Source organism: Lemur catta, chromosome 18 (assembly GCF_020740605.2).
Source record: "Lemur catta isolate mLemCat1 chromosome 18, mLemCat1.pri, whole genome shotgun sequence".
Classification (NCBI taxonomy): Eukaryota; Metazoa; Chordata; class Mammalia; order Primates; family Lemuridae; genus Lemur; species Lemur catta.
Window position 1 is genome coordinate 47,705,669 of NC_059145.1, and position 23,962 is coordinate 47,729,630.

Consider the following 23,962-nt stretch of genomic DNA (forward strand, 5'->3'; position numbering starts at 1 on the left):
AATATTTTGCTAATCTCTCCCTCAAGACTGCCGAGAAACCTTCAGTAGCCAGAGGTTTTGAACTGCTTAAAAAAACAACCGAGCACTAGGTGGGGTTTTAGCCAAACGTTTAATCTACTCGATAAACACGTTCTGCAGCAGGGACGTGAGCACAGTAGGCAGCGCACACTGGGGGGGGGGGGGGGGTCTGACGGGGGGAAGACACGGGGGGAAGACACAGGGTGACGGGTGCTCTCGGGTTAGGTACTAAAGTGCCAATAAATAACTTAATGTTACAAAAAAGGACGGTCCCCGGTGAGTTCCAGGCCTCCTCCCGGGACGCGTGGTCAGATGGCGGCGGGCTCCCCGTGTGTGCTGCGGTAATACACGTGCTCCATCTGGCCCGCGTCCGACACGTCGTAGCTCGTCTTGTACTTGGCCAGGATCTTCATGAGCGGCCGCAGCTTCAGCCACCACTGCTCTTTGGGGATCCTGTGCCTGGCGAGGGAGGCAGGAGTGAGTGCCGCGTCGGCCGCTAGGGGACAGCCCCACCGCGTGGGGACAACCCCGCCAAGATGGTGGCCTTTGGGGGGTCGGCTAAGTGAGTGGGAGGAGGAAGCCATTTTCACAGGGAAAATGAAACAATTACTTTCATTTTTCTAAATTCTGCCCCATTTCTCAAAGTCTAGTATTTTTTCACTCGGCTTCGGGAAAGCCAGTGCCTCCCTAGGTCCCTTTGCCCACCTGAGTGAGCTGCAGCCCCTGCCAGGGACACGCCGGGACCCCAGCCCGTCCTCCCCGCCCCGGGCAGCGGGCTCGGACTTAGGGTCTCGTTCACTTACTCGAAGTCCGTTTCCTTCTTCAGCTCTGCTATGGGTTGAAAGAGAACGTTTCTTTTGCTTATTCCCAGCACACAGACAGAATCGTCCGTAACAAATCTTTTTCCTATAAAAGTTAAAAAGAGGTCTGAGAACTAACAGCATCACATCCGTGGGGCAGAGGACAGCACGTGAAGGAAGGAAACTCGAGGGAGAAGAAAGTTCCTAATCAGGGAGCAAAGTCATGTGGGGAGAAGAAATCAGACTCCTCAGCCCCACCCTGACCCGGCTGGGAGCCAGGGGCCTTCCCCGGCGGCTCTGCTCCCCCCAGGGGCTCCGGCCACCAGGGAGGAGGGATCCTGGAGAGGAGGTGTTTGTTGTGTTTTTACAGCAGACGTGAATACATATTTCACTAAATACTGAAATAGTTTAATACTAATAAATTTATGCTCATGAGTGCACCCATGGAGAGGCTAAAAGTTAGCGAGAAGCATTCATAGCTAAATTGGCAAAAGAAAATAAATCCAAAAAAAAAGCAGAAATTGATGTAGACAAACTATTAGAATCAAAACCAAAAGTCAGTTTTTTGAGAAAACTAAAATCAGGTTGAAACTATTTACATTTTTAATAGAGTGTGCCATTTTTATCAGTCAGACTTTGATCACAGCAACAGAGAGGGAGTGAGAAAAACAATGGCAGAAACAGCGACTCTCAGGAGCAAGTGGGGACTAGAAATGTTTCAGGCATTAAAAAGAAAGGAATATTATGAACAATCTTGTGCCAATACTTTTGAAAATTTAGATGAATGTTTCATGGAAAATGTTACTTCAAAATGTGACTTACAAAATTGACTAAAAACAGGAATCGTTCTCTCTCAGCCTGAGGGAAATCCATTCAGCAGTCCAGTTTTGAGGACGAGTTGAGGTGGTGAGGGGTGGTTTCACAGGGAGGCCCTACCACACCTCCAGAAAGCAAATCAGAACCCCCCACGTGCACTGTTTCTGGGGGCCCTCTCCCCCAGATGTGACCCGGCACTTGACGGGGACGCTGCTGGCAGATGCTCCTGGCAGCTGACGCCAGCGGCCTGCACAGAAGAGCTGCGGGTGAGTTGGTGATGACACGTTATGAGCAGGTTGATTTATCCCAGGAATTCAGGGCTGCTCTTAACATTAGAAAGTCAGCTAAACAGAAACTAAACGATCGCCTCATTTGATGCAAAATGCTTGTAAAATGCAGTATCCTTTCATGATTAAAAATACTTAATAAGGAACATCTATCAAAGACCAGCGCACATTAAATTGCAGAAAGAAAGATGCCAGCTCAGTATTAAGAATTCTTGGCCGAGAAGTGCTGACAGCAGGGTCTGTCCCCACTGTGGCAGAGCCCAGGTGGAGTCCTGCCACCCGGTGACTGCTCAGGCTCACGGGGACAGGCGCAGTGATGCGCAGCCCACCGGCAGGTACAGGGGCAGATGGAGAGGCTGCGACAGGAGACAGGAGTGCGGCCCCCTGGCAGTGGTGAATGTGGGCATAAAGAACAAAATGAATCCGCAGGTAAGTGCTAGCATTCAGGCCAGAAACAGTGCCAATTGAAAAACAACTGTTTGTTTTCTTGTATTTCTATATAGGAGCGATTAAAAAGAATTAAATACCACTTACAATGTATTTTTTAAAAAATCAAAAACCTAGAAATAAACCTACCAAAAGATACACAAGATCTTTATGGGAAAAAATAAAAGGTCTAAATATATGGAAAAGGGTACAGTGTTCACGAATTACAAAGTTCAATATTGTAAAAATGTCAATTCTTCTTCCAAATGGTTCGATTAAATGCAGCTCCCCCACCAAAAAAAAAAAAGAAAAAAACCCACCAGAATTTTGGTGGCCCTTGACAGTCCGACCCTATTTCTGTGACTGTTCAGAGGGCTGAGGACGACCAGGACAGGAGAAGGCAGGACAGGGGTTCACTGCAGGGAACCAACTAACCTGGCAGTAGCTCCTTCATTCAGAGACCTCGTCTGTGATAGAAATTACACTGCACTGAATTATTTTAAATAAATGGCACCCAGGTAATTGGTTATCCACATCGGAGAAGATGAAGTTAGACCTTAAACTTCATACCGAGTGGATTAAAGAACTAAAGAGAAATGGAGAATAAACTCAACCTCTAAAGGAAAAGGTTGGTAAATGCACTGAGTTACCATTAGGACGAATTCCCTGAAAGACAACTTAGAAAAAAGGGCAAGGCCTGCCGCACGATGGAGAGGCGTGTTTGCAATGTGTGGTTGACAAGCTAAACCTAACCAACCAATAGAACAGTCAATACTTGGGCAGCTCACAGTAAAACAGGAAGCTCAGCAAACACGTAAGACCCCGCCGCTTCCCTCAGCACCGTGAGACCGTCTCACACCTGCGCAGTGAAGGTCTGAGGGCGGCGAGAGCTGGGGCACAGCACAGCCCGCAGGGCGTGTGGGAACCACCCAGGGTTTCTATGACGCGTCCCAGGAGCCCTGCGTGTGCCAGGTGGCGTGTGGGCAGACACGAGGACACCCAGGCCAGGGTGGACGCGCCCAGGGAACAAGGGGGTGGGGCCGCAGCAATCTGAGTAGGTAAGACACAAGTGGGGACAGACGTGCTTAGGTTTCGCAGGGGAGGAAGGGAGGCTAGATAGCTCCGGAGCTACTGTTTGGTCTGAGACCCTCGGCATAATAAGTCTGAAGTATCTTAGGTGAGAGCATTAAGTGTTCCATGTGGCCAAAGAAATAAAGGTCACATTTTACAGTCCAGTGTGTGCACCGCGACTTCCTGGCCAGGAAGGAGCAAGAAAGCTGCAAAATTAACTGTCTCCGTCCCTGATAAGCAGGGACAAAGCATTTCATCTTAATCATATTTCTTCATGAGCTTCACAGTCACAGACAGCAACACTCAGTCTAGCAGGAGTAAATCACTGCTGCCCCACAGAGCTCGGTGGGGACCCTAAGGAGAGGGCCGGGCGCCGCCTCCCGGCCTCAGCCATCCCGCCCTGGACCGCGTACCTTTGAACTCCTTCAGTTTCGAGGTGATCCACTCCATGGCTCTGGCGGAGATCTTGGTTCCAAAGTTTCTGTCAAACGGAGAAGGTGCCCCACCCTGTTGGTGGTTAAAGTCACAAGAGATATTAGTTACACGACAACACTTTATTTTTAAAAATTAAATCAGAGTCACAATGTCTATTTTTTAAAAAAAATTCACATTTGTAAAACACTCCAATGTGTAAGTATGGTTTTTTTTTTCTCTTGTTTTTGCATATTTCTTTTTGTGTATAGCCAAGATAAAACAAAGCAAAACTCTGTGGTCCCGGCAGCCTGAACTCAGCCTGGTGCGCGGGTATCACGGCGCCTTCCCTGGTGAGACGCGGGTTCCAGTCACCTACGCCAGTCTCAACCTTTGGAATCTCACACGAGGATTTCTGCACTCGCTGTGGGCGTGGGCAGGTCACAATTCCCCCAAGACGCTGATAACCTGTGGACTCGCTCTCACAGAAACACCTCGCCCACGTTCATCGCACGATCCTGGGATTCACGAGCCCTGTGGAATCGATCACTGGGCCCCGGCTTAACAGTCCCTACGCGACAAGGGCCGGGGGTCACGAGGGAAGGGCGCCCGCGTGCGGATCAGCGGCGGTTCGTGCCGCCCCACGAGCTCGGGCGTTTGACCCGTCCCAGGAGGCGCCGGGACGCGGCCCCGAGCGTCCCCGAGCGTCCCCCCGCCCGGCGCACCTGCTGCATGTGGCCCAGCACGTTCTTCCTGCAGTCGAACACGCCCCTGCCCTCCTCCGAGTACAGCTGGTAGATGAAGTCGGTCGTGTAGTTCTCGCTGCAGCTCTCGTTCCTGCAACGCACGGAAGTAGCCGGGCGCGTTTCTGGGGCGGGGCCTCTGGCCGCGCATGCGCAGGTGGCCAGGCACGGCTCCCGGGGGGTGGGGGACGCCGGAGCACGTGGCCGCCGCCACGCCCCCCCCCCCCCCCCCGGTACCCGGGCCCTCGCGGACCCCACAGACAGCAGGGCCCGGCCCGGGTTGTGCGGCTGCAGTTACCCGGGGCAGCCGAGGTCCGAAAGTATTAAATACTGTCTATTTCTGGAATGGTCCAAGTGTCAGTTTGTGCGCCGAGCAGCGTGGTGACTCCGCGCGGGCGGGACCCAAGTCACCCCCGTCCCGCGTGCCCACCCCGTCTCCACCTCCTGCCGGACCGTCCCTCTGCGGCCACCCCGGTTGTCAGATCGTCCCCACCCCGTCTCCACCTCCTGCCGGACCGTCCCTCTGCGGCCACCCCGATTGTCAGATCGTCCCCACCCCGTCTCCACCTCCTGCCGGACCGTCCCTCTGCGGCCACCCCGGTTGTCAGATCGTCCCCACCCCGTCTCCACCTCCTGCCGGACCGTCCCTCTGCGGCCACCCCGGTTGTCAGATCAAGGAAACCGTCTACACTGGGGCCGGTCCTGTAGGCATGTCAGGCGTCCCCTGGGGGGCTTGGCACGTGTCCCCCACGGATAGGAGGGGACAACTGTATTTTCCTCCTTCTTCATAAAGGCCAGGGGCTTAATTAAGGAAATGACTGGAGACACCTTTAAAAAATTACAGACTACCGAAGCAAAAATAAATTTTAAAACTCCCCCTCTAATTATTTAAAGGCAGGCACGTTTTAACACAAGGCACCGTGACTCTACGTCCGAATCTCTTCAGTCACCATAGTGAGAACCGGGGAATTGACTCAGCTTAGTCTAGAATGAAAGTAAGGTGACAAGGGGGTTCCCATTACCTGAGCACAAGGCCCCTCTGGATGGTGGTCTTCATCTTCTCTGTCAGGTGCTCCACGTTGGACTGCAAAAGAGCGTTTGGTTAATCAGACGGTAAACTTGGGCCAAGCGCCTGTGTGCCGGGGGGTGCACGGCCATCAGCGCTGGAGCAATCGCAGCCGGGAGGACACACGAGGCAGCTGTTCTGCAGCTCGTGTGTTTGTGGAGACCAATAAGGAAACATCGGGTGTTGATAAACACAACGGCAGTGACAATAAGGTGCCATGGAACTCACAAGAAACGTGTCCCAGCGCACACAGGTAGCCCTCACAACGCGGACTTTATGCTGGGCACTTGCCTGACGCTGGCACGTTTATCTCCTATTCCCCACCTTCCCAGCTCTCTCCCAGGAAAAGAACCTCCCGCTGCCCGACCGCCCACCTTCTGCCAAGCTGCCCTGCGCCCCGGCTCTCCCCCATCCAGCAGCCCGAGGGGGCTCTGGCCACGCCTGGGCGGGCCACGAACCAGGACCCGAAGCGGCTCTGTGGAACCAGCCCTTCGCCAGTAACCTCCGGCCACCTCCTCTGCCCGTGTAGAAGCAGACGCCGCATCAGACCTGGAGATTCAGCAGCAGCAGCCCCAGAGCGAGCCCCTGGGCCACCACGATGGTGGAGACCATGTGTTGGTGGCGGCTCATCCACAGGGACAGGGGACCAGTCTGGGGGTGTGGCGGCAGGGGACGGGGGAGGGGCCGTCTCCAGTGCACCTTCGGCTCAGTTGTGCTCTGAACCTAAAGCCGCTCTAAATGACAAAGTCAGCTAATGCTGAAAGATAACAGACACACGTTCTAAAAGCCACTCGCAGCAGGGAGAAGCGGCAAGTTTGGTTCCTGTTCGTTTCTAACTGGCTACACGTGCGCCTTCCCCACCCACAGCAGGGACATCACCGTCCCCACAGCTCCGGCCACCTGCGTGTGGCACCGCGCAGCCCCCAGTTAAACGTGGCCTTTCGCAGCGGACAACGGCTGCTTCTCCTGGGTGCTCCGGGGAGGAAGTTCCTCCAGCTGCTGCAACCCCCGCCGACCTCAGACACGACGCCACGAGTCTGGGCCGGCCGTGAACGTTCCAAAGCCCCAGAGAAGCAGCCTTAGGCGTCAGATCCGACAAAACAAGTCAGTGTCGCCGTTAAGTGGTTCACGACACACATAAGAAAAACGACGAGGACACGACTGACTGAACCACTTATTCACAGACAGAAGGTCTAAGCCTGTGTCGTCACACCCGACGCCCAGGTAAACGCTGGGCACAGCAGGTGCAGGACGCGGTGCACAAGCTGGTCACATCTGCGACCCCATCTCCAGCCCCACCGGAGCCGGGTAGACACCCGCCGAGGCCACGGCGCCTGCAGCAGCCCCGCGAGGACGAGGCCAAGCCCCCTCGTACCTGCAGGTCTCGGATGTCAAAAGGCTCCTCGAAGATGTAGGCGGCGTCAGCCCCGGCCGCGAGCCCCCCCATGTTGGCCAGGTAGCCGCAGTAGCCGCCCATGGTCTCAATGATGAACACGCGGCGCTTGGTCCCGCTGGCCGACTGCTTGATGCGGTCGCACGTCTGGGCACAGGGAAGACATCGGTCACTGCGGGCTCCGCCCAGAGCCCCGCCCCAGCCCAGCACGCGGTGGAGAGCGCCGGGCACAGGTGAGGACCTGCAGCCGCCCGCTGGTGTCTGCCGTGACCCTGGACGGGGCCCGGCCACCCCCGCTCCCGCCCCCCGGGCACCACAGATGAGGGGACCTGGGACATGACTCTGCTCTGGCTTTTGGACCTGTTCCAGCTACCGTCAGCACCGGCTAAGCAGGTGGGATTCACTGGGCCACTTCCCTTTCCGTGACAAGCTCCCTGTGACGTCGGGGTTTGGTCACCTGCGACCCTCCAGGGGTGTCACCCCATGCTAATGGCACCGCCACCCCTTGGCAGATGGTGGCTCCTGACACAAAGGTGTCTGCCAGGGACGTGTTCCACACACGCAGGCATCAGGGCTGCAGGTAAACGTCCGCCACCCTCCTCCCACCAGTCCAGGCCACCAGCCCCGCCCTGGCGCCCACGGTGTGGCCCCTGAATGACATGGACGCCCCATCACCGGCCACCCCCGGCGGGTCAAGGGCGGCCGTCAGGGTTCCCTGAGCTCATCTCCGAGGTTCTCGGGGAGACGGTGGGGGGCTCGGGGCTGCGGGGGCAGCACACGAGTCTGCACCAAAGCTCAGCACCAGGGCGGAGACTTTCACTGAAATACTTCGGGTTAGATTTAAAAGAGCGCTTTGATCCATGCACACAGGCTTGATTAAAATCATCCCAATCTATGCTTCCAGTTTCTTTGATGGATTCCTGTCCTCCCAAAATAATTAGCTGATTTATTCAAAATCCCGTGCGTGCTGCAGTGGGCGGGCAGCGTGGCGTCCTCCCGAGCTGGCCCGGGGGCAGCAGGGGCAACGGGGGCCCAGAGATCACCGTGGCGCTGACACGGGGACAGGGCGGAGACCAGCCGAGCATCACAAGGGCCCAGGACCGCCCGTCCCAGGGCTGGGGTGCCGGACTCCGGGGCTCCTGTTTGTCTGGGCGGGCTCTCCAAGGCAGCCCTGAGCACATCACACCCCTACCTGAGGCCCCGCTGCCCTGGAGGATGGGGTGGGAGCCCCCCCAGGTGCAAACCGCCTGGGTGACTTTTCTGGCTGTACCTCCCCAGCTGCCTCCTCAGGCGGGGAAATCACTGTCGCTAACTCAGAGGACGTCACAGTCACTCGGGGGCAGGACACGGCTGGCACGGCCGCTGTCGGGAGGCCACGTGTGCCTGAGTCCCCGTCCAGCCAGGCCACCGACGGAGGGAAGACCAGAGTGGGGCCCAGGCCCGGCTTTGCGTCTGCCCCGAGTCACAAACAGTGACGCTGGGCTGGGACAGTCTGTCTCCGCTCGGAGCTTAAACGCACCGTTTCTAAATACTCTCCCGTTACCCAGTGGCAGCCGAAGGCCGGAGCGGTTTCTTCTGAGCAGAGCGAGCCGTTCCTGCCCCATGTGCTCGATCGCTAAACGCAGCGCCCCCCACACTGCCGACCGGGCACGGGGGCAGCTGCAGCCCGACACTCAGGCACACAGGTGGGAGGAGGGACACAGCGGGTCCTGTCCTCTACCCAGCTCAGGGACAGCAGGCAGGGGCAGGGCCGACCTCTGGGCAGCGTCCCCTGGAGGCAGAGCTCCAAGCTGCAGTTCCAACATCACTAACCCTTTGCTACAGGGATTTTTTTAAGAAATGCAAACCAAACATGCAAAGACGAGGGCAGGAAGAAGCCCTGACTCTGATGTGCGGAAGCCTCGCCCCGCTCAGAGCTGGGAGGCCGGGTGCCTGGGGCTGCGTGTCCCCGCGGAGCCAAGCTGTCTGAAGTGGGGTGACAGACGGGCTGGGGACCAGCAGCAAAGCGCAGCCGCCCAGCAGGAGCAGAGCTCATGCCCCACCTGTGAAGCGCGTGCGGAGCGCGAGGGTTAAGGCACGTGCACGTCAGCGAGACTTGGAAGGAGAGAAACCCAGGACAGGACAGGACAGACCTGGGTTTCCAGAGCCGGGGGTAACTGGGGCCGGGGGCGTCTCTGACTCCCCCACGTGTCCCCCACACGTGGCCGTGGCCGGCTCTGCGATCCAGCTACCTCACTCAGGTGGGATGCAAATGTCACCCAAAGGACCACGTGTCACATCTCACTTGTAGGTGGCACAGACAGGCTCCCCTCGAGACAGAGAAGCCGGGAACGTCCGTCCCGCTCTGCCCGGTGGTACCGAAAAGCCGAGCTCACAGGGAAACAGAGCAGGGAGTCCGGCTCACTTTCAGGACGGGAGAAACCGTCTCACAAACGGCTCCAGGAGTGGAAGCAGCTCTTACCTCCACCACCGTGTTCAGGCCGGTGTCGGACCCGAGACTCATGTCCGTGCCCGGGACGTTGTTGCTGATGGTAGCGGGAATGACACAGACGGGCACGCAAAACTCCTCGTGCCGGCCCCGCGCGTCCGAGATGGTGAACGCGGCCTGGTAAGCCTGCAGCAGCGGGGCCGAGCGGTTAGCGGTCAGCGTGGCGCCCGGCCGGTCCCCTGCCCTGCACTGGGCTCCGGGAGGTGGCGGGGAGGGCAGCAGTCACCAGGGGAAGCGTTTTCATGCGGGCCAAGGGGGCCAAAGGACGCTCCAGGTCTGCACCTGGGTGCAGGGCGACCGCGGCCCGGGAACCGCAGGGTCAAAGCGGGCGCAGCGCACAGCAAAGCAGGCAGCAGGCAGTGGGGCCGGCGTGTTAGTCACGGGGCGGAACAGCTCGTCCTTGGCTTCCCGGGGGGCAAGGAAGGCCCCTTAGGTCGGAAAGGTTAAGTGCAATGCCATTCCTGGGAGCTTCTGCAGGTAAGTAGGGGACAGAAAACATGGCTGTGACAACATCAAATGACCGACATCACCATGCAGAGGCCACCTGTAGGCAGGCACGGGGACAGGCATGCCGTCGGATTCTCACAGAAAGCGGGACAGAGCAGCAAGACCCCAAGTGAAACTGCTGGGCTCTGACGCCACAAGGGTGAGCTGTTCCTGGGTGTGGACAGAGGCTTTCGCCGTCTGTCCTGGGTGTTAACCGAGTTAGTGGAAGGACGCAGGTCCCCGCCCCACTGCTCTGAAACCCCAGCAGCTGCACACACAGCTGTGTCTGAAATGCACCTGGTGGCAAGGTTGACCCATTCGGTCTTTTACTCGCCTCTCTTACCCTGAGGCCCTGCACGCCCTGCTGCAGAGACGGGAGTGTGGGTGCAGGCTGGAGCCCAGGCCTCCCCGGGGTGGGACCCCGCATGCCGGCCCCTGAGCCCTGCAGCCCGTGTGGCGGGGGCTGGGCAGTGGGGCGTGGACCTGCACGGGTTAGTTCTCAGGCAGGCAGCCCAGGGAGGACACGGACAACATGAGAGCGTGACCCCAGCCCCCAGCCGCCACATCCACCCGAGCCTGGCGTGTGACCCAGCCCAGCTCTGCCTCGCGACTCTGGTTGTGGCAGTTATCACAGGACGTCACTCAGGACGACAGACTCCTGCAGGCCGGAGGTGGGATCTGGACCCGTGTGCACAGCTACTTGGGGGGCTCCTTAGGACAGCGCTTTCACTCCCTTTACTGTGGGTGGGGGTGGGGACCCTGCCCAGGACAGGGTGAGACTCCAAAGGTGAAGAAAAGCCTCCGGCCCCGCGGAGCTCCCGGCTCCAGGGACAGGCATTTGAAACTCCACTGAGCCGCCCTGGGCACAACGTCCACGCAGGGAAACTGCAGCGGCGGCCTCCCTCCCTGCGGGACCCCACCCAGGGCCAGCGGCAGGGCCGTCGGCGGGAGCCCTGGGCCTGCCCAGGTGTGTTTGGGGCCAGAACAGAGTGATGTGATGCTCGGAAAGTTAATTCCAGGGGCAGCCCTGCAGCCACGCCGTGAGCACTTCCCAGTGCCTGCTCTGAGCTGTTCATCGATTCTGTTCTGCCCAGAAGCCCCCGTCACCACTATGCTGCACACACCGAGGTTTGGAGGGACGCATCTGTGAGCTGAGACCACTAGGGGACAGCACGAGACCACCAGGGTCTCCCAAGCTCGACACGCTGACGTCTAAGCCGGAACTCGCTGCCGCAGGGACTGCTGAGCACACTGGGGGACAGTCTGTGGCAGCTCTGGCCGCCCCCGGCTGGACAGCCCCTCTCCCAGCTCTGACAGCCAAAAGCCTCCCTGGACTTTGCAAATATCCCCTGGGGGTGGGGACCGCCCCCAACTGAGAACCACTGAACTTTCTGAACAAAAGGGCCAGCTGGCACCGGAGACATCCACGGATCGCTGTCCTCAGTGCTCCCCGGGCCACGTTACGAACCACGGTGAACAGAGCGCCTGGACGTGAGCGCAGGGACCCTCTGGCCGTGGCCTGCAGGGGCCTGTCTGGGACACCTGTTTGGAGCTGCTGAGAAGGCGGGTGACCGGACGGTGACCCACGTGGGTCCTCGCCGAGGGCTTCCTCACCCACCGGACGGCGACCTCGCGTCGGGTCACTGCACACCTTGTTTCCCAGGGACGCCGCCAGCCCCTTTGCTTCTCACGGCCGGCGAGCCTCGTATAGACCCAAACCCAAACCTACTCGGAAGGACACAAGGTCGCTCTGGCCTCACTGAACAGAACTCTGGGGGGAGCTGGCGCCAGGCCAGTGCGTATTTCAGTCCGACCACCTCCAGGACGCACAAGGGACTCCCGGCCACTTCCCACCCCTGCCCGGCTCCTGAGAGGTCACGGCATTCGCCGAGGTTGTCCCACCCGCCCAGCGTCCCTCACCCACCATGGAACCAGAACCGCAGCCACTGACAGGGGACCCCACTCCTCGAAGCCCCGGGGACAGCGCTGGCAGCAGGGGACACACTCGTCCCCTTACCAAGGACAGCCATGCCCCGGGCCAGCAGCGAGGACAGACCTGCTCGTGCCTTTTCCTTCTCGGACGTTATGATCGGCTAGCCTAGCTCTGAGAAACTCGAATGAAAAACTGAATTTTTAAAAATCACATCATAAATCACAAAATCCCTCTAAGGGACGTAAAAGAGAAGTGAGATGGATGTTGAATTTCTTTTTCCCTATTGATTTTGGTTCTTAAATTTTCGATGCTACACGTTTATATATTTATAATTTGAAAAAAAGAGTTCTTTATGGCAGAGAACCCTGGAATTATAGAGAGAATCTTTTCTTGGTGCCTGAAAGTGCAGAGCCACCGCCCCCAGGAGCCCAGCACCTGCCAGGTCTCAGCCGTGAACAACGTCAAACTCCCGCCCGGACCCTGGGGCGGCTCTAACTCAGGCAGCAATTAGGACAAAGGAAATTCCAATTCCTCCTACCACGAGCTCAACATAGGTGCATTCAGGATCTAGCCAAGGCACGTAAAAGCGATAAAAACAAAGGTGAGACCCATCGTGTGGAAGACGCTGATCTTTGCGTTCACAGCATAAAGAACCACCCAGAGAACAACCAGCCACGCAGCCACGCCCCTCGCCGGAAGGTGCCGTGACCTCTGCGTAAGAGGTTAGTGACCCCAAGTAAGTACGATTAAGTCTCTTCCCAACCCAGTGAACGTATAAACAACACTGGGCAGGTTTGTTTAGTAAAAAAGGTAAAAAAAAGTTTAAGTTCAGAAAAGCAAGAAACAAGTGTTAAGTATTACTTACCATTTGAGTTGGTTTTTTTTGTTTGGTTTTTTGTTTTGTTTTGTTTTTTTACCGCTTTTTGGTTTTTATTTACCAGTACTAGAAATAATTTTGATGTCAGGGGCTTCAGAAAAAAAAAAAAAATCTTAGAAAAACATTGACAAAAACTAGGTCTCACAGGGAAAATTGGAACTTGAGAATTATAAAAAATTGTATAATTAAATTTTAGAAAAAGCATTCTGTGTTAGCTACTGATCTTCAAATTTCCATGTGAATTACCAAGTGTGATTGACAAATATAAGAATATGTTTCTATGTTTTGTTACTGCCTCTTGGAAAAATACTAAAATTCCATCAATATCATCTTAGATGTAATTTACTATCCCCGATTTACAAAGGGGAAAATGACGTTTACAGCCAAGACCAAATATTTAATAAATGCAAACAGTGGATTCAGGTCAATGAATAAAATTATAAAATATCTAGTTTAATTTTTACTTTTAAACATCAAGGTAGGCTGGGCATTATGGCTCATGATTGTAATCCTAGCACTCTAGGAGGCCGAGGCGGGTGGATCACTTGGGGTCAGGAGTTCGAGACCAGCCTGAGCAAGAGCAAGACCCCATCTCTACTAAAAATAGAAAGAAATTATCTGGACAGCTAAAAATATATATAGATAAAAAATTAGCTGGGCATGGTAGCGCATGCCTGTAATCCCAGCTACTCGGGAGGCTGAGGCAGGAGGATCGCTTGAGCCCAGGAGTTTGAGGTTGCTGTGAGCTAGGCTGACACCACGGCACTCTAGCCCGGGCAACAGAGTAAGACTCTGTCTCCAAAAAAAACAAAACAAAACAAAACAAAAAAAATAAACATCAAAGTAGAGGCCCTTGGACCCAGGATTTATAGTAGGTGTTATAGGCCCAAAGGTAAATTTGGAGCATTGAAAAGCTAAAAAAAAAAAAACAAAAAAAAAAAAACCTCAAAAAAATTTTTTAATGATTATCCAAATCAGAAAATACTCCTAGAGCTACAGCTGCTGTCTCTTAAGGAGTCTTGGCAGGGAGGGGTTTGTCATCCCTGCAGCCCCACAGAAAAAGAGACGGTGAAAGTTTTGTGAGCTAGATCAGAGATGTTCAGAGCCTAAGGAACTTTTCACACTTTTCTGGAACAAAGCGTGAAGGCTGGCTGTCACTGGGGTCCCTGTGAGGGGGACGGCACGCGGCCCTTTCTAGTCACTGGCAGATAAAAGGGCCTGGCCCGAGGTTAGTGTCGCCGCGCCTGCCTTGCTGGGCACACACCCACTTACGTCCGTGATCGTGTTCAGAGCCGTGTCTGCCCCGATGCTGAAATCGGAACCGGGCACGTTGTTGGAGACGGTGGCCGGAACCATGACCATGGGGACACAGAACTCCTCGTGTTGCTCCCGGGCCGCGGACAGTTCTAGGAGTCCCAGGTAGGCCTGTCAGACAAGTGCGGGAGGTCGTGGGGGCGGAAGGGGGAGGGAGGGGCGGGGACGTCGCGGGAGGCTCCGCTCCTGGGGAGGACTCTGGGGACCAGGGACGCTAGGAAACCAACAGAGCCACGTCAGGATCACAGACCGGGACACGCGGGTTTTAAGCACAGAGGAGGAGACAGGACATGGTCACTTGGAAGGGAGATTACATCTCTTATCAGTAACAGTCTGACCATTTGAGGTTCTTCCATTTTCTTTAAAGAAAACCAAAAGGTTGTCATAGAACTATTTTCTTTGCTAAATAGAAAAAAAATGAGGACTCAATCTGATATGTGATTTACTAAGGTCTAGACTACCTGACTCGCGGAGCAGCCAAAGCCAAAGGACAGCAAATTCGAGAGTCGGCATCGCGTCATCAGATTTGAAACCCACCAGCTCCCTGAACAGAGGGGCCAGGCGGGGACCGTGCAGCTCTGGCTTCCTGACGGGGCTGGCCCACTGTCACCACCGGTCACTGCCGAGCTGCAGCCGGCCAGCAGCACCGGGGCAGGGACCCTGGAATCGGGTCTCGAGGGCACCAGCGCGTGCTGAGCTCGTGGGAGCCCCCCGGGCAGGGCGCAGGGACCTACCTCAAAGCCGCCGATGATCAGCAGGGCGTGGATGTTGTGGGTGCGCATCTGCGTGGCGATCGCCTCCAGGTACTTCCCGGGTAGAACCCTGAGGACAGCCCAGTCGGGAGGGGAGGTCAGACGCCGCCCGCCCCACCCAGCGCATGACACACGTCATGCTGGAAACCCGCAGGGGCCACGCTGCCTGCCCGGCCACGCTCCCCGTCCGTGGCACCGAGGAGCGGCGGGTGGACTGTTCCCCTCTTGCCGTCGTGGGGCAGACAGCGGCAGGGCTGCACTAGGCAGGAGTGGCCAGGAATCTCATCTCAAAGGGGAGAAATCGTACGTTTAATCTACATTAAAATATCCCATCAGCTGCAGCTACATAGGACGCTGAAGCTTACTGTGATTCAGAAAAAGACATTTTTATGCCAGAATTGCCGGGTGGCAGAGCTGCTGTTCCCACCAACACTGACCCACCGTGGACGGTGCTTTGGGCTTGTTTACGGTGCAGTGACCAAGCCTTAGTGGCACCCGTCACCCCTGTGACCTCAGGGGACTTCCTGGACAACAATTCCTTATTTCCTGGACTGAGGACGGTAACCTCCCCAAGTCGCATCCTTCAGGCACATTTCATAGGACACAGAAGTCTCAGGACACCCGCGATTCTCTCCCGGAATCGGCTTGTTCCTCTTCCGAAAGAGCAGGTCGGGAGTCAAGGTTTGGAAATTACCGTTTTGTCCCAAGAATGGACCCGCCTTGGCCCGTCCAGCCACCAACGTCAGTCCAGCCGATTTCTTTGATCTAACGAGAAACAGAGAACGAGGCGGCGAAAGTGAGGAAAGACAAGGGAGGCAGAACCATTGACAGAGAGCTCCGACTGCTGCAGCTCCGACTGCTGCCTTCCCGCGAGGTCTGCAGGGCACGCGGGGCCGCGAGATGCTGTCGTGGGATGCCCAGCGTGCCGGGACGTGACGGGTCCCCGGCAACGACTACCCGAGAACTCCAGGGCGCCGTGCACCACGGCTCGCAGTGAGGCCCAGACCCCGGCGTACACCTGCCCGCGGCCCCCCTGGGCTACTCACCTGGCCTTTGGCGAAGCCGTCGAAGCCGTCGTAGATCGCGAGCATCCTGTGGCCGTCGGCGATGCCCACACGCACGGCCGCGCGCACGGCCGCGTTCATCCCCGCCGCGGGCGCCCCCACGTTGATGACGGCCACGTTGCAATTGCTCTGCAAGCAGGAGGTGGCGGTGCCGGGTCACCAGCGTGTCTGAGTCCCACACGCCGCACACCCGCAGTGGCCCACGCGGCGCCAGGCCGGGAGACGGGGCCTCGTGCCACACGGGGATGGTGGCCAGGGAGGAAGGTCCGCCAGGGGTCAGGGTGACCTTCCAGGAGTGACGTTGGGGCTGGGCCTGTGTCCCCCGGGCGGAGGGGGGCGAGGCTGCCTACCTTTGGGATCTGGTCGTCCGGCAGCTTGATGGCCAGACGCTTGTAGGTGTTCAGGTTGCCCTCGAAGCTCCTGAAAGGAAAGGACGCGGTCGGCCCAGAGTGGGAATCGAGGACGCGGCAGGAGGGGCCGCGTCTGGGGAGAAGGGGCCACGCGGAACAGCAAGCGCACTCGAGGCAGGTCTGTGACCCGTGACCTCGGACCCTCACGTCCTTAGCTCCGAACAACCCTGGATCTTGCCAGAAAAAACCAACAGATTAAAAAAAATTTCTAACTATCACCTGGGCCTTCAACCTGCACAGACAGCGCCTGCGTGTTGCCCGACATCGAGAGAGAAAAGGCCCAACCTCTGGGCACGTTCTCGCGGCCCGGCCCGAGGAGCACGTGCCCGTAACCCAGCCCTGGGGCTTTGTTCACGGCGCCTCACCTCCCGCGGAGCCGCACGGCGTCTTTGAACCTTCCCTCGTCCATCGCCTTCTGAACATCCTGGGTCTGTAAAAACAAATGTTGACAAGAAAGTGTCAGGACTCGGCCTTTCCACGCCTGGATCCCCCCCACGCCCGCGCCGGACCCTTCACTGCGCAGCCGGGGGTCGGAGCGCGGAGGCCCCGGGCGAGGAGGTGGTACCTGCTGCTCGTGGCCACGAAACCCTGAGGCTTTGGCCTCACGAGAGCAAACCTGGAGCAAATGACCCTCCCCGGCAAGGCTCTGGAAGGTTCTCAATCTGATTCCGGTGGGAAAACAGAACACGACACCTGGCCTTGCTGGGGGCTGGGGACTGAGCAAGGTCACAGCGGCCATGGGGGGCGCAGGGCCCCGGCCGCCCCGGGAGCTGCAGGGTCTTGGGCAGGTTATTCCTGTCTCTGAACTTGAGTTTCCTCGTCTGTGTGATGAGGAAACACCCCTGCTTCACGTGGAAACCCTTGGAAACCCCTGACCAACAGCGGCCCCAAGGGACTGGCCACTCCCGCTCTCACCACCAAAGCCCCGGAAGGACGGTCGGAGGGACGAGCGGGTTGGACCTGCCACGTCCGACTCCACACTGAGACATGAGACGGGGACGTGGCCCGGAGCAAGCGCACTGCACCGCAGTGCCACACTCTGCCCTCACACTTGCAACACACACGCATCACCACACACGCTCCCACAGGCATGCACACACACACACATGTGGAACAGACATGGGCTTCTGAAGTTACGTTTCCAAGGTCACTTTCAACAAGCCCCCTGTCCCATTACTCAGTTACTTCTCTGCCTAGGTTATAACAGGCACACAGCTCGGGGCCACTGCAAAACTAAAGGACACGAGAGCCATGAATTTCGCTTTGGGAAATAAAAGGCAACAGTTTCTAACTCGCTGACTCCAGGCCTCCGCCTGCTGGTCAGTCGCTGGGGCTTATGGCTCCGTCTTCCTCCCTCTCAGACACTCCCGTGGTGGCACCAGTAACCGATGGCCTCAGGGATGGGGGGACGGGAGGAGGCTGACCCTGGAGCCGCTGAGCCAGGCCACACTCCCCCCGGGACAGGACACAGCAGGTCTCTCCAGGGCCACTTCCCTGCAGTCTCACAGGTGCAGGGGGGGGACAGGAGCCTCCTGCCACCCCCAGGGGCAGCCCACCGTTCTCAAAAAGGCCGTTCAGCCCCCGAGTCCCGGCCTGACAGCAGCATCTGTCCCCACCGCACCTCCCACCCCGGCCACAGGGCAGCCGGTCCCCGCTCACCATCTGCACGCACTCCATCAGCGGCAGGCGCACGGTGTGGTTCCCGCTCAGTGACACGACGCAGGCCGGTGTCTCGGGGGTGGCCTCCAGCAGGGCGATGACCGCCGCCACCCCCATGCGGCTGGCCTGGGGACGACATCCGTGCCGGTCACGGGCAGCCCACGTCCTGTCCTCCCCGCAGCGGCAGGAGGCAGCTCCTGCTTTCTCCCTGGTCCCAGGCGGGTGCCCGCAGCCCGCCCCACCCGGCCACTCTGCAGCAAAGTGACTGCAGTTCCACGAGGACCAGCAGGGCAGGGGCAGAGGGAAGGTCGGCCCACGTGGACAGAGAAGCGTCGGGAACAGAGAACTGGCCTTGCGGCTCCTGCTGCCCCAGCCGGGCTCCATTCTCACGCTGGGAACAGCCCCGGGGGCAGGTGGCAGGTGGCTCTGCTCCCCGTGTCTGAGCACCCACAGGCCTAGGGACCCCCCACGCTAGCAAGTCTCAAAGGACCTTTAAGAGAAGGTCACGGGGCACCGGCACCTCTGGGGGTGAGCGCCCAGCCAGCCTTCCCGTGGACCGGCCCCCAGAGTCCCGCGAAAACGCCCGGCCCTGCCCCCGCTCACCAGGATCCTGTCGAACGCCGAGGGCGTCCCTCCTCTCTGCACGTGTCCCAGGATGGTCACGCGTGTGTCGTAGCCCAGCTGCCTGACCACAAGCTGCAAGGAAACACCCCGTCAGGACACACGGAGCCCTGACCGGGCGCAGCGGCTCAGGCCGGGAAGCGGGTGGGGGGTGCGAGAAAGACTCTTCTGACCTTTCTTCAGATCCAAACGGGAAAAATGATCAGTTCTAAATTTTGCTTCCTGAAGGAATGTTTAGTTTGATATTTATGGCTACATATCTTTTAAGATAATGCTTTTATTAGCAAAACAAAACCTTTATCTGCCATCCTTGCAAATGAACATAAGTAACTTGATTTTTTGAAAACAGCTTCAGTAGCTTCTATTTGAAGTCTTACTTATATTTTGTAAATATGTAACATTTCCCTTTAACCACCTGGCATTCGTACAGCTCTGATTTGCAAAGCACGACCCCCTCAGCGCCAGGCCACGCACAGGCCCGCGGTGACTTGTCCCGGCCACCTCGCCCTGCACCCCACTGGCTCCTCCCTCACACAGCGGGGCTGGGGGCGTCAAAGCCATGGCTCCTCCTTGGTCCCCTGTTCCACGGTTTCATGTCACTGCAGCGGGAAAGAAACCTTTGCCCGGACTTTGTTGACTGCTTCTCACAAACACTGGCAGACGTCTTTCGCAGGATCTGCCCGTGTTTGAACACCCATGTGCAGAGCTGCTGTTGGCAGCGGCAGGACACGCGTATTGTGGTTAACTGGCCGTAACTGAGCGTAACAAAGCAGCGACTTGCCAAGCCGGTTGGCGCCGTCTTCTGCCCTGGCCCGAGGCCTGACCCAGAGCCGTCGGTGGCCCTGCCTGCAGCAGTCCTGCCGAGGCGGGCGGGCGCCGGTCTGAGCGAGCATCGTGGCACTGAGCCTGCAGGCGCCTGTCACCTCCAGGGCCGCAAGGACGCGCTGAGCCCGACACAGCACCCTCTTTGTGAGCGAGAACGTGCCCGGCAGGTGCTTCAGGCTGGGGGCGGGACGGGGACGGGAAGACACCAGCTTTTCCCACTGTCCCAGGTCGGCTGCCAAGAGCTCAGTCCTCATCTCGGAGCTGCTGGCGTTTAAGAGCCACAACTTTCTACTACAAAGTCCACGCGGGGCCACTCGGCCAGAACTCCTCTATTTCTGCTGGGAAGCTGTGTGTTTCCCACGCCGTCCGAGTCGTGAGTCACCGTGGAAACGTTTTTAAATACCAGGGAGAACAAAATGCCCAGTGATGACGGCGGGTCCTAGGCCAGAGCCCTGCTGGGGGGCAGCTCCCGACCCGGGGAGAAAGGGGGCCGGGGGGCTCACCTGCTTGACCTCCTCAGAGGTGATGGGCTTATTCTTCATGTCAATGGCTCCTTCGGCCACAATGATGATATTGAGCCTTTTCTTCCGGGCACGGTTCTAAAGAGACAGAAAAGGAAAGCCCTCGAATTCTTACTCTGTTGTTAACAACGGCTACAGCAAAAACAAAGGAGTTCGTGTCAAATGCAGCTGGCGTCTTCGCAGGCAGAAGTCAGCAACTTCCACAGCAGGTTCTTGTTCTCGTCATACCTGACAGCCCAGTTTCTACGCCGTGGGACCCACCGAGATTGGCAGATAAGACCACACGGCCAAAGAAATCACCTACAAAGCTAAAGTCAGCACCTAAAATCCGAATGACGGCCCCAACCCTGCACCTCACTGAGGACTTCCTTTCACATGGCCCTCGTGGCTGGCACTGCTTATGCGTTTGCTGAATACAACTAACATTAGTCCAGGCCACGGCGCTTAGTGCAGTTCGCCACAGAACACTGAAGGGACGGTTACAAGAACAAGGGAAGGGACACGAGCCACACACTCGGGTTTCTGCTCAAATGCTAAGCATGGTCCTAAAAGAGACGTCTTCTGCCTTAAGCATCAGCCTTCTTAGAGAGAGACTTGCCCCGTGCTCACAGCCCAGAGCAGGAAACACAAACACGCAACAAACTTGGACAGAAGGAAGACGGGACCTTGGCTCACGACAGCCAACGGTCAAGCCCCAAAACCCACCGCAGCGGAGACGTCCCAGCTGGAAGAAACGTCTCTACACCCAACACAAAGTGTTGGGGGAATTAAAATCGGAGAAGCAAAACACAGGCCTGTTCAAGATCAGGTACGAAAAAAAAAAAAACATTGGAAACAGATTTTCTCCCCTGATTTCTTTTCAGAGCTGTAATCACAGGAACCGGCTGAACTGAAAGCTGGGACTGCTGCTCTGAATGCAAAACACACGGTGGCAGCTGCTTCTCGGTAGCGTGACCGTCGGTGACATTAGGAAGTGGACAGACACGTGACTGATCAACGCACAAAGATCTCTGGGAAGAGCCTGACCTCATTTGACAACCGGAAAGTTCTCGCTTGTGGAAAGCGCTGTCCAACATGAACATGCTAAGGGCCGTTACGCATCCTAGTGAAAGCGATGTGGCCGTAACCGTGGTAACCGGCGGACAGGCACGAGTTACCTCTGAGAGTTTGAGGCACAGGTGCTCCTCCCAGCGCTCCTCGGGCGGGGACTCCGGGAGGAACACCCAGTCGGCGCCGCAGGCCAGCGCGCTCACCAGGGCCAGGTACCTACGAGGACACAGCAGCAGCGTCGACGGGGGGTTCTTACCGAGGGGGACGCGTCTGGTGGGGCCAGCTTGGGGCGGCCGAGCTCAGTGACAAATCTAGGCAGATGTGACCCTGGAATATGAGCCAGAAATGCCGGCCCCTCTGTGAGCCCCCCGGGCGATTCCCGATGTGGGGTGCAGGGCAGGGGAGGGGACAACACCCAGCTCCTCCCCGCGACAGGGCCCGCAGATACGCACCCACAGTGCCTCCCCATGACCTCGAGAACGAAGGTCCTCTGGTGGCTGGAAGAGAAAGAAAGGGGACGTCACTTGTCACTGCTGCTAAGTGCTTCACCTGCACCCCGACGGCCGCAGGTCCCTGGGCTCCCAGAGAGTGACCCGCTACCCACAAACACAAATGCTACTGACGTAGTGCGTCAGACTCTCACGAGCGAAGGGGCTGGGGCAGCAGCTGTACCTGCCAGTTCCGGGTTGCATCTCCCTGCCTGTGCCCCAAGACACACTCACACCCACACGCTGGGACTCTCCTGTCCTCTTTCCTGGGGAACCACTGAGCTGGCCACAGTCAGCGACTTCATCAAGAACCAGAGGCCGGATGTGTCCCACATAAACGATGGCTGTGAGTGTCTTGGAGTCAGCTTAACGCCGGTGACTGTGGTCTTTCCAGGGAATGGAAGAATCCACCTGCCCCGAGCATCCTCCCAACCCCAGAGAGATGGTGCGGTTTTCTGATGGCCGCGGAGTTTGCTCTGTGGGGTGACTGTCCCATGCGGCAGCGTCGTGAGCAGGACAGACACACACGAGGCTCAGGAGGCCCCACCCTTGGGGTCCCGGGTTCAATGTCCCAGGTTCAAGCTCCCACAAACTGGGAGACACCTCTTCTATTGCTATTTCACACGATTCCGAGGACAGAGCCTCAGAAACGCTCAGTGCCCGACAGAGTCACTGGCGACGCCCGTCCTGAGCTGGGACGTGGTGCTGTGCCCCCCACGCTCCAACACGGCTGGACTCGGGCGGCCAGGCCACGCGGGCCCGTCTCTAATGTGCGGGGCACAGTCCATGCCATCCTGTTTCACGTTTTGCCACTACTCGGGGGAGGACGTTAGATAATAACTATTTTGTTTCCTTCCGTTTTCTAAGTTCTCTCCAATGAATGCACTTTTCTTTTATCAGGTAAAAAAGGAAAAGAGCAATGTTTTAAAATTAAAAGCAAAAAGCAGATCAGCCATCGATTTTCTTGCACCAGTTTCTAATGCTCAAGGTACAAGCCCTGTGCCAGGACACGCCTCTGTGGAAGATTCTAGAGACAGAGGAGCACCCACCCCGGGTGTCCCGGGCTCCCCCCACCTCTGGGCGGTCGTCATGATGGCGTCCACGACCTCGATGATCCTGTGCAGGGCGGAGTCGGTGCCGATGGTCATGTCGGTGCCGCAGAAGTCGTTGTCGATGGAGCCCACCATGCCCACCACGTTGAGGTGCATGTGCCCCTGCACCGCGGCCGGGTCGAGCTGGCCTGCGGGGCAGACGGCAGGTCTCAGCACCGGGCGCCAGACCCCAGCTGTCCCCAGCTCTCTCCCTAGTTATCGTCTTACTTTCCCACGACTCCACGCGGCCCGAGTCTGTGTAATTAAGGAAAGCAGAGCCACAGGCGGAAGTCGCCACCCAAACCGCGCGCTGGCGCTTGGCACTCAGACAACAGCAGGAGATTATGAAAACAAAACAAAGGATCCGCGTGTTGCAGTCGCTGGATAAAACTCTCAGTATTACCTGGCAACAGCCGCAGAGAATGACATGACTCTGCAGAGGACACGTCACAATCACAGAGTTAAGGACCTGAGACCCTACGTCACCTTCACGCTGATTTCTCGCAGATCTGCGGGGAGCTGGTGTGTGGTGGGCACCTACCCGCCTGGTGGGCGGTGGGCATGAGTGGTGGGCACCTACCCGCCTGGTGGGCGGTGGGCATCTACCCGCCTGGTGGGCGGTGGGCATGAGTGGTGGGCACCTACCCGCCTGGTGGGCGGTGGGCACCTACCCGCCCGGTGGGTGGTGGGCATGAGTGGTGGGCATCTACCCACCTGGTGAGCAGTGGGCACCTACCCGCCCGGTGGGCGGTGGGCATCTACCCGCCACGCTCGGCACAGAGCTGGGCGGGTACTTGTGCATAAAGGAAGTGGGTGAGGCCGCGGGGCAGACGTGGGCCTGGACTGTGGCCGTCACCCGGCCCTGAGCTACGAGCGGCCAGTGTCTGGCCGGAACAAGGTGGATGAGAAGAAACCAGGAGGCCCTCGCTGCGGCCAACCTGGCAACTGTTCTCTGCGCCCTAAGGAGATTTTTACAAAACTTGGGGACAGCTGCTTTGTCTCAAGTTTACACCTTTCATAAAGGTGCTATGAGTTCCAACAATATGCTTCTGCCGGTCATATCTTACATTGCATCGGATTACATACTATCAGTTTTCAGAGACAAGAACTACACACACACACACACACACACACACACACACACACACACACACACACACACACACACACACACACACGGTTCTCGGAAATCCTCCCCTAGGTGGCGTCAAAGGTGACACAGGAGGATGCAAAGGCAGATCTTTGTCATCTCAATAAATCAAAGTCTTGCAACAACTCGGGTACGAACAGTGAGCTGGGGGGCCCAGGGTGGGCACTCAAGTGGGGACCTGGACCCCCCCCGGGGGCCACGT

General features: G+C 57.6%; 1 protein-coding gene across 6 annotated transcripts in view; it reads right to left on the reverse strand.

Moving 5' to 3' along the window:
- Positions 1 to 211: 211 nt before the first annotated feature.
- The window catches only part of LOC123623555 (phosphofructokinase, platelet), a 45,173-nt gene continuing 21,422 nt past the window's right edge, over positions 212 to 23,962 (reverse strand). For 3 of the 6 annotated variants that reach the window (XM_045530759.1, XM_045530761.1, XM_045530760.1), the window contains 18 exons: positions 22,594 to 22,759; positions 21,484 to 21,528; positions 21,139 to 21,247; positions 19,964 to 20,059; positions 18,618 to 18,710; positions 18,015 to 18,140; positions 16,721 to 16,785; positions 16,296 to 16,365; positions 15,928 to 16,074; positions 15,576 to 15,646; positions 14,864 to 14,951; positions 14,088 to 14,240; positions 7,014 to 7,178; positions 5,595 to 5,656; positions 4,555 to 4,666; positions 3,832 to 3,925; positions 822 to 924; positions 212 to 477 (listed from right to left, as the gene is read on the reverse strand). In XM_045530759.1, the coding sequence (XP_045386715.1) occupies positions 327 to 477; positions 822 to 924; positions 3,832 to 3,925; positions 4,555 to 4,666; positions 5,595 to 5,656; positions 7,014 to 7,178; positions 14,088 to 14,240; positions 14,864 to 14,951; positions 15,576 to 15,646; positions 15,928 to 16,074; positions 16,296 to 16,365; positions 16,721 to 16,785; positions 18,015 to 18,140; positions 18,618 to 18,710; positions 19,964 to 20,059; positions 21,139 to 21,247; positions 21,484 to 21,528; positions 22,594 to 22,759 (1,916 nt within the window). In that variant the 3' untranslated portion in view covers positions 212 to 326. Of the gene's footprint in view, positions 478 to 821; positions 925 to 3,830; positions 4,401 to 4,554; positions 4,667 to 5,594; positions 5,657 to 7,013; positions 7,179 to 9,492; positions 9,646 to 14,087; positions 14,241 to 14,863; positions 14,952 to 15,575; positions 15,647 to 15,927; positions 16,075 to 16,295; positions 16,366 to 16,720; positions 16,786 to 18,014; positions 18,141 to 18,617; positions 18,711 to 19,963; positions 20,060 to 21,138; positions 21,248 to 21,483; positions 21,529 to 22,593; positions 22,760 to 23,962 lie in introns of those variants that run through there. The other 3 variants (XM_045530764.1, XM_045530762.1, XM_045530763.1) reach the window with 3 other exon arrangements.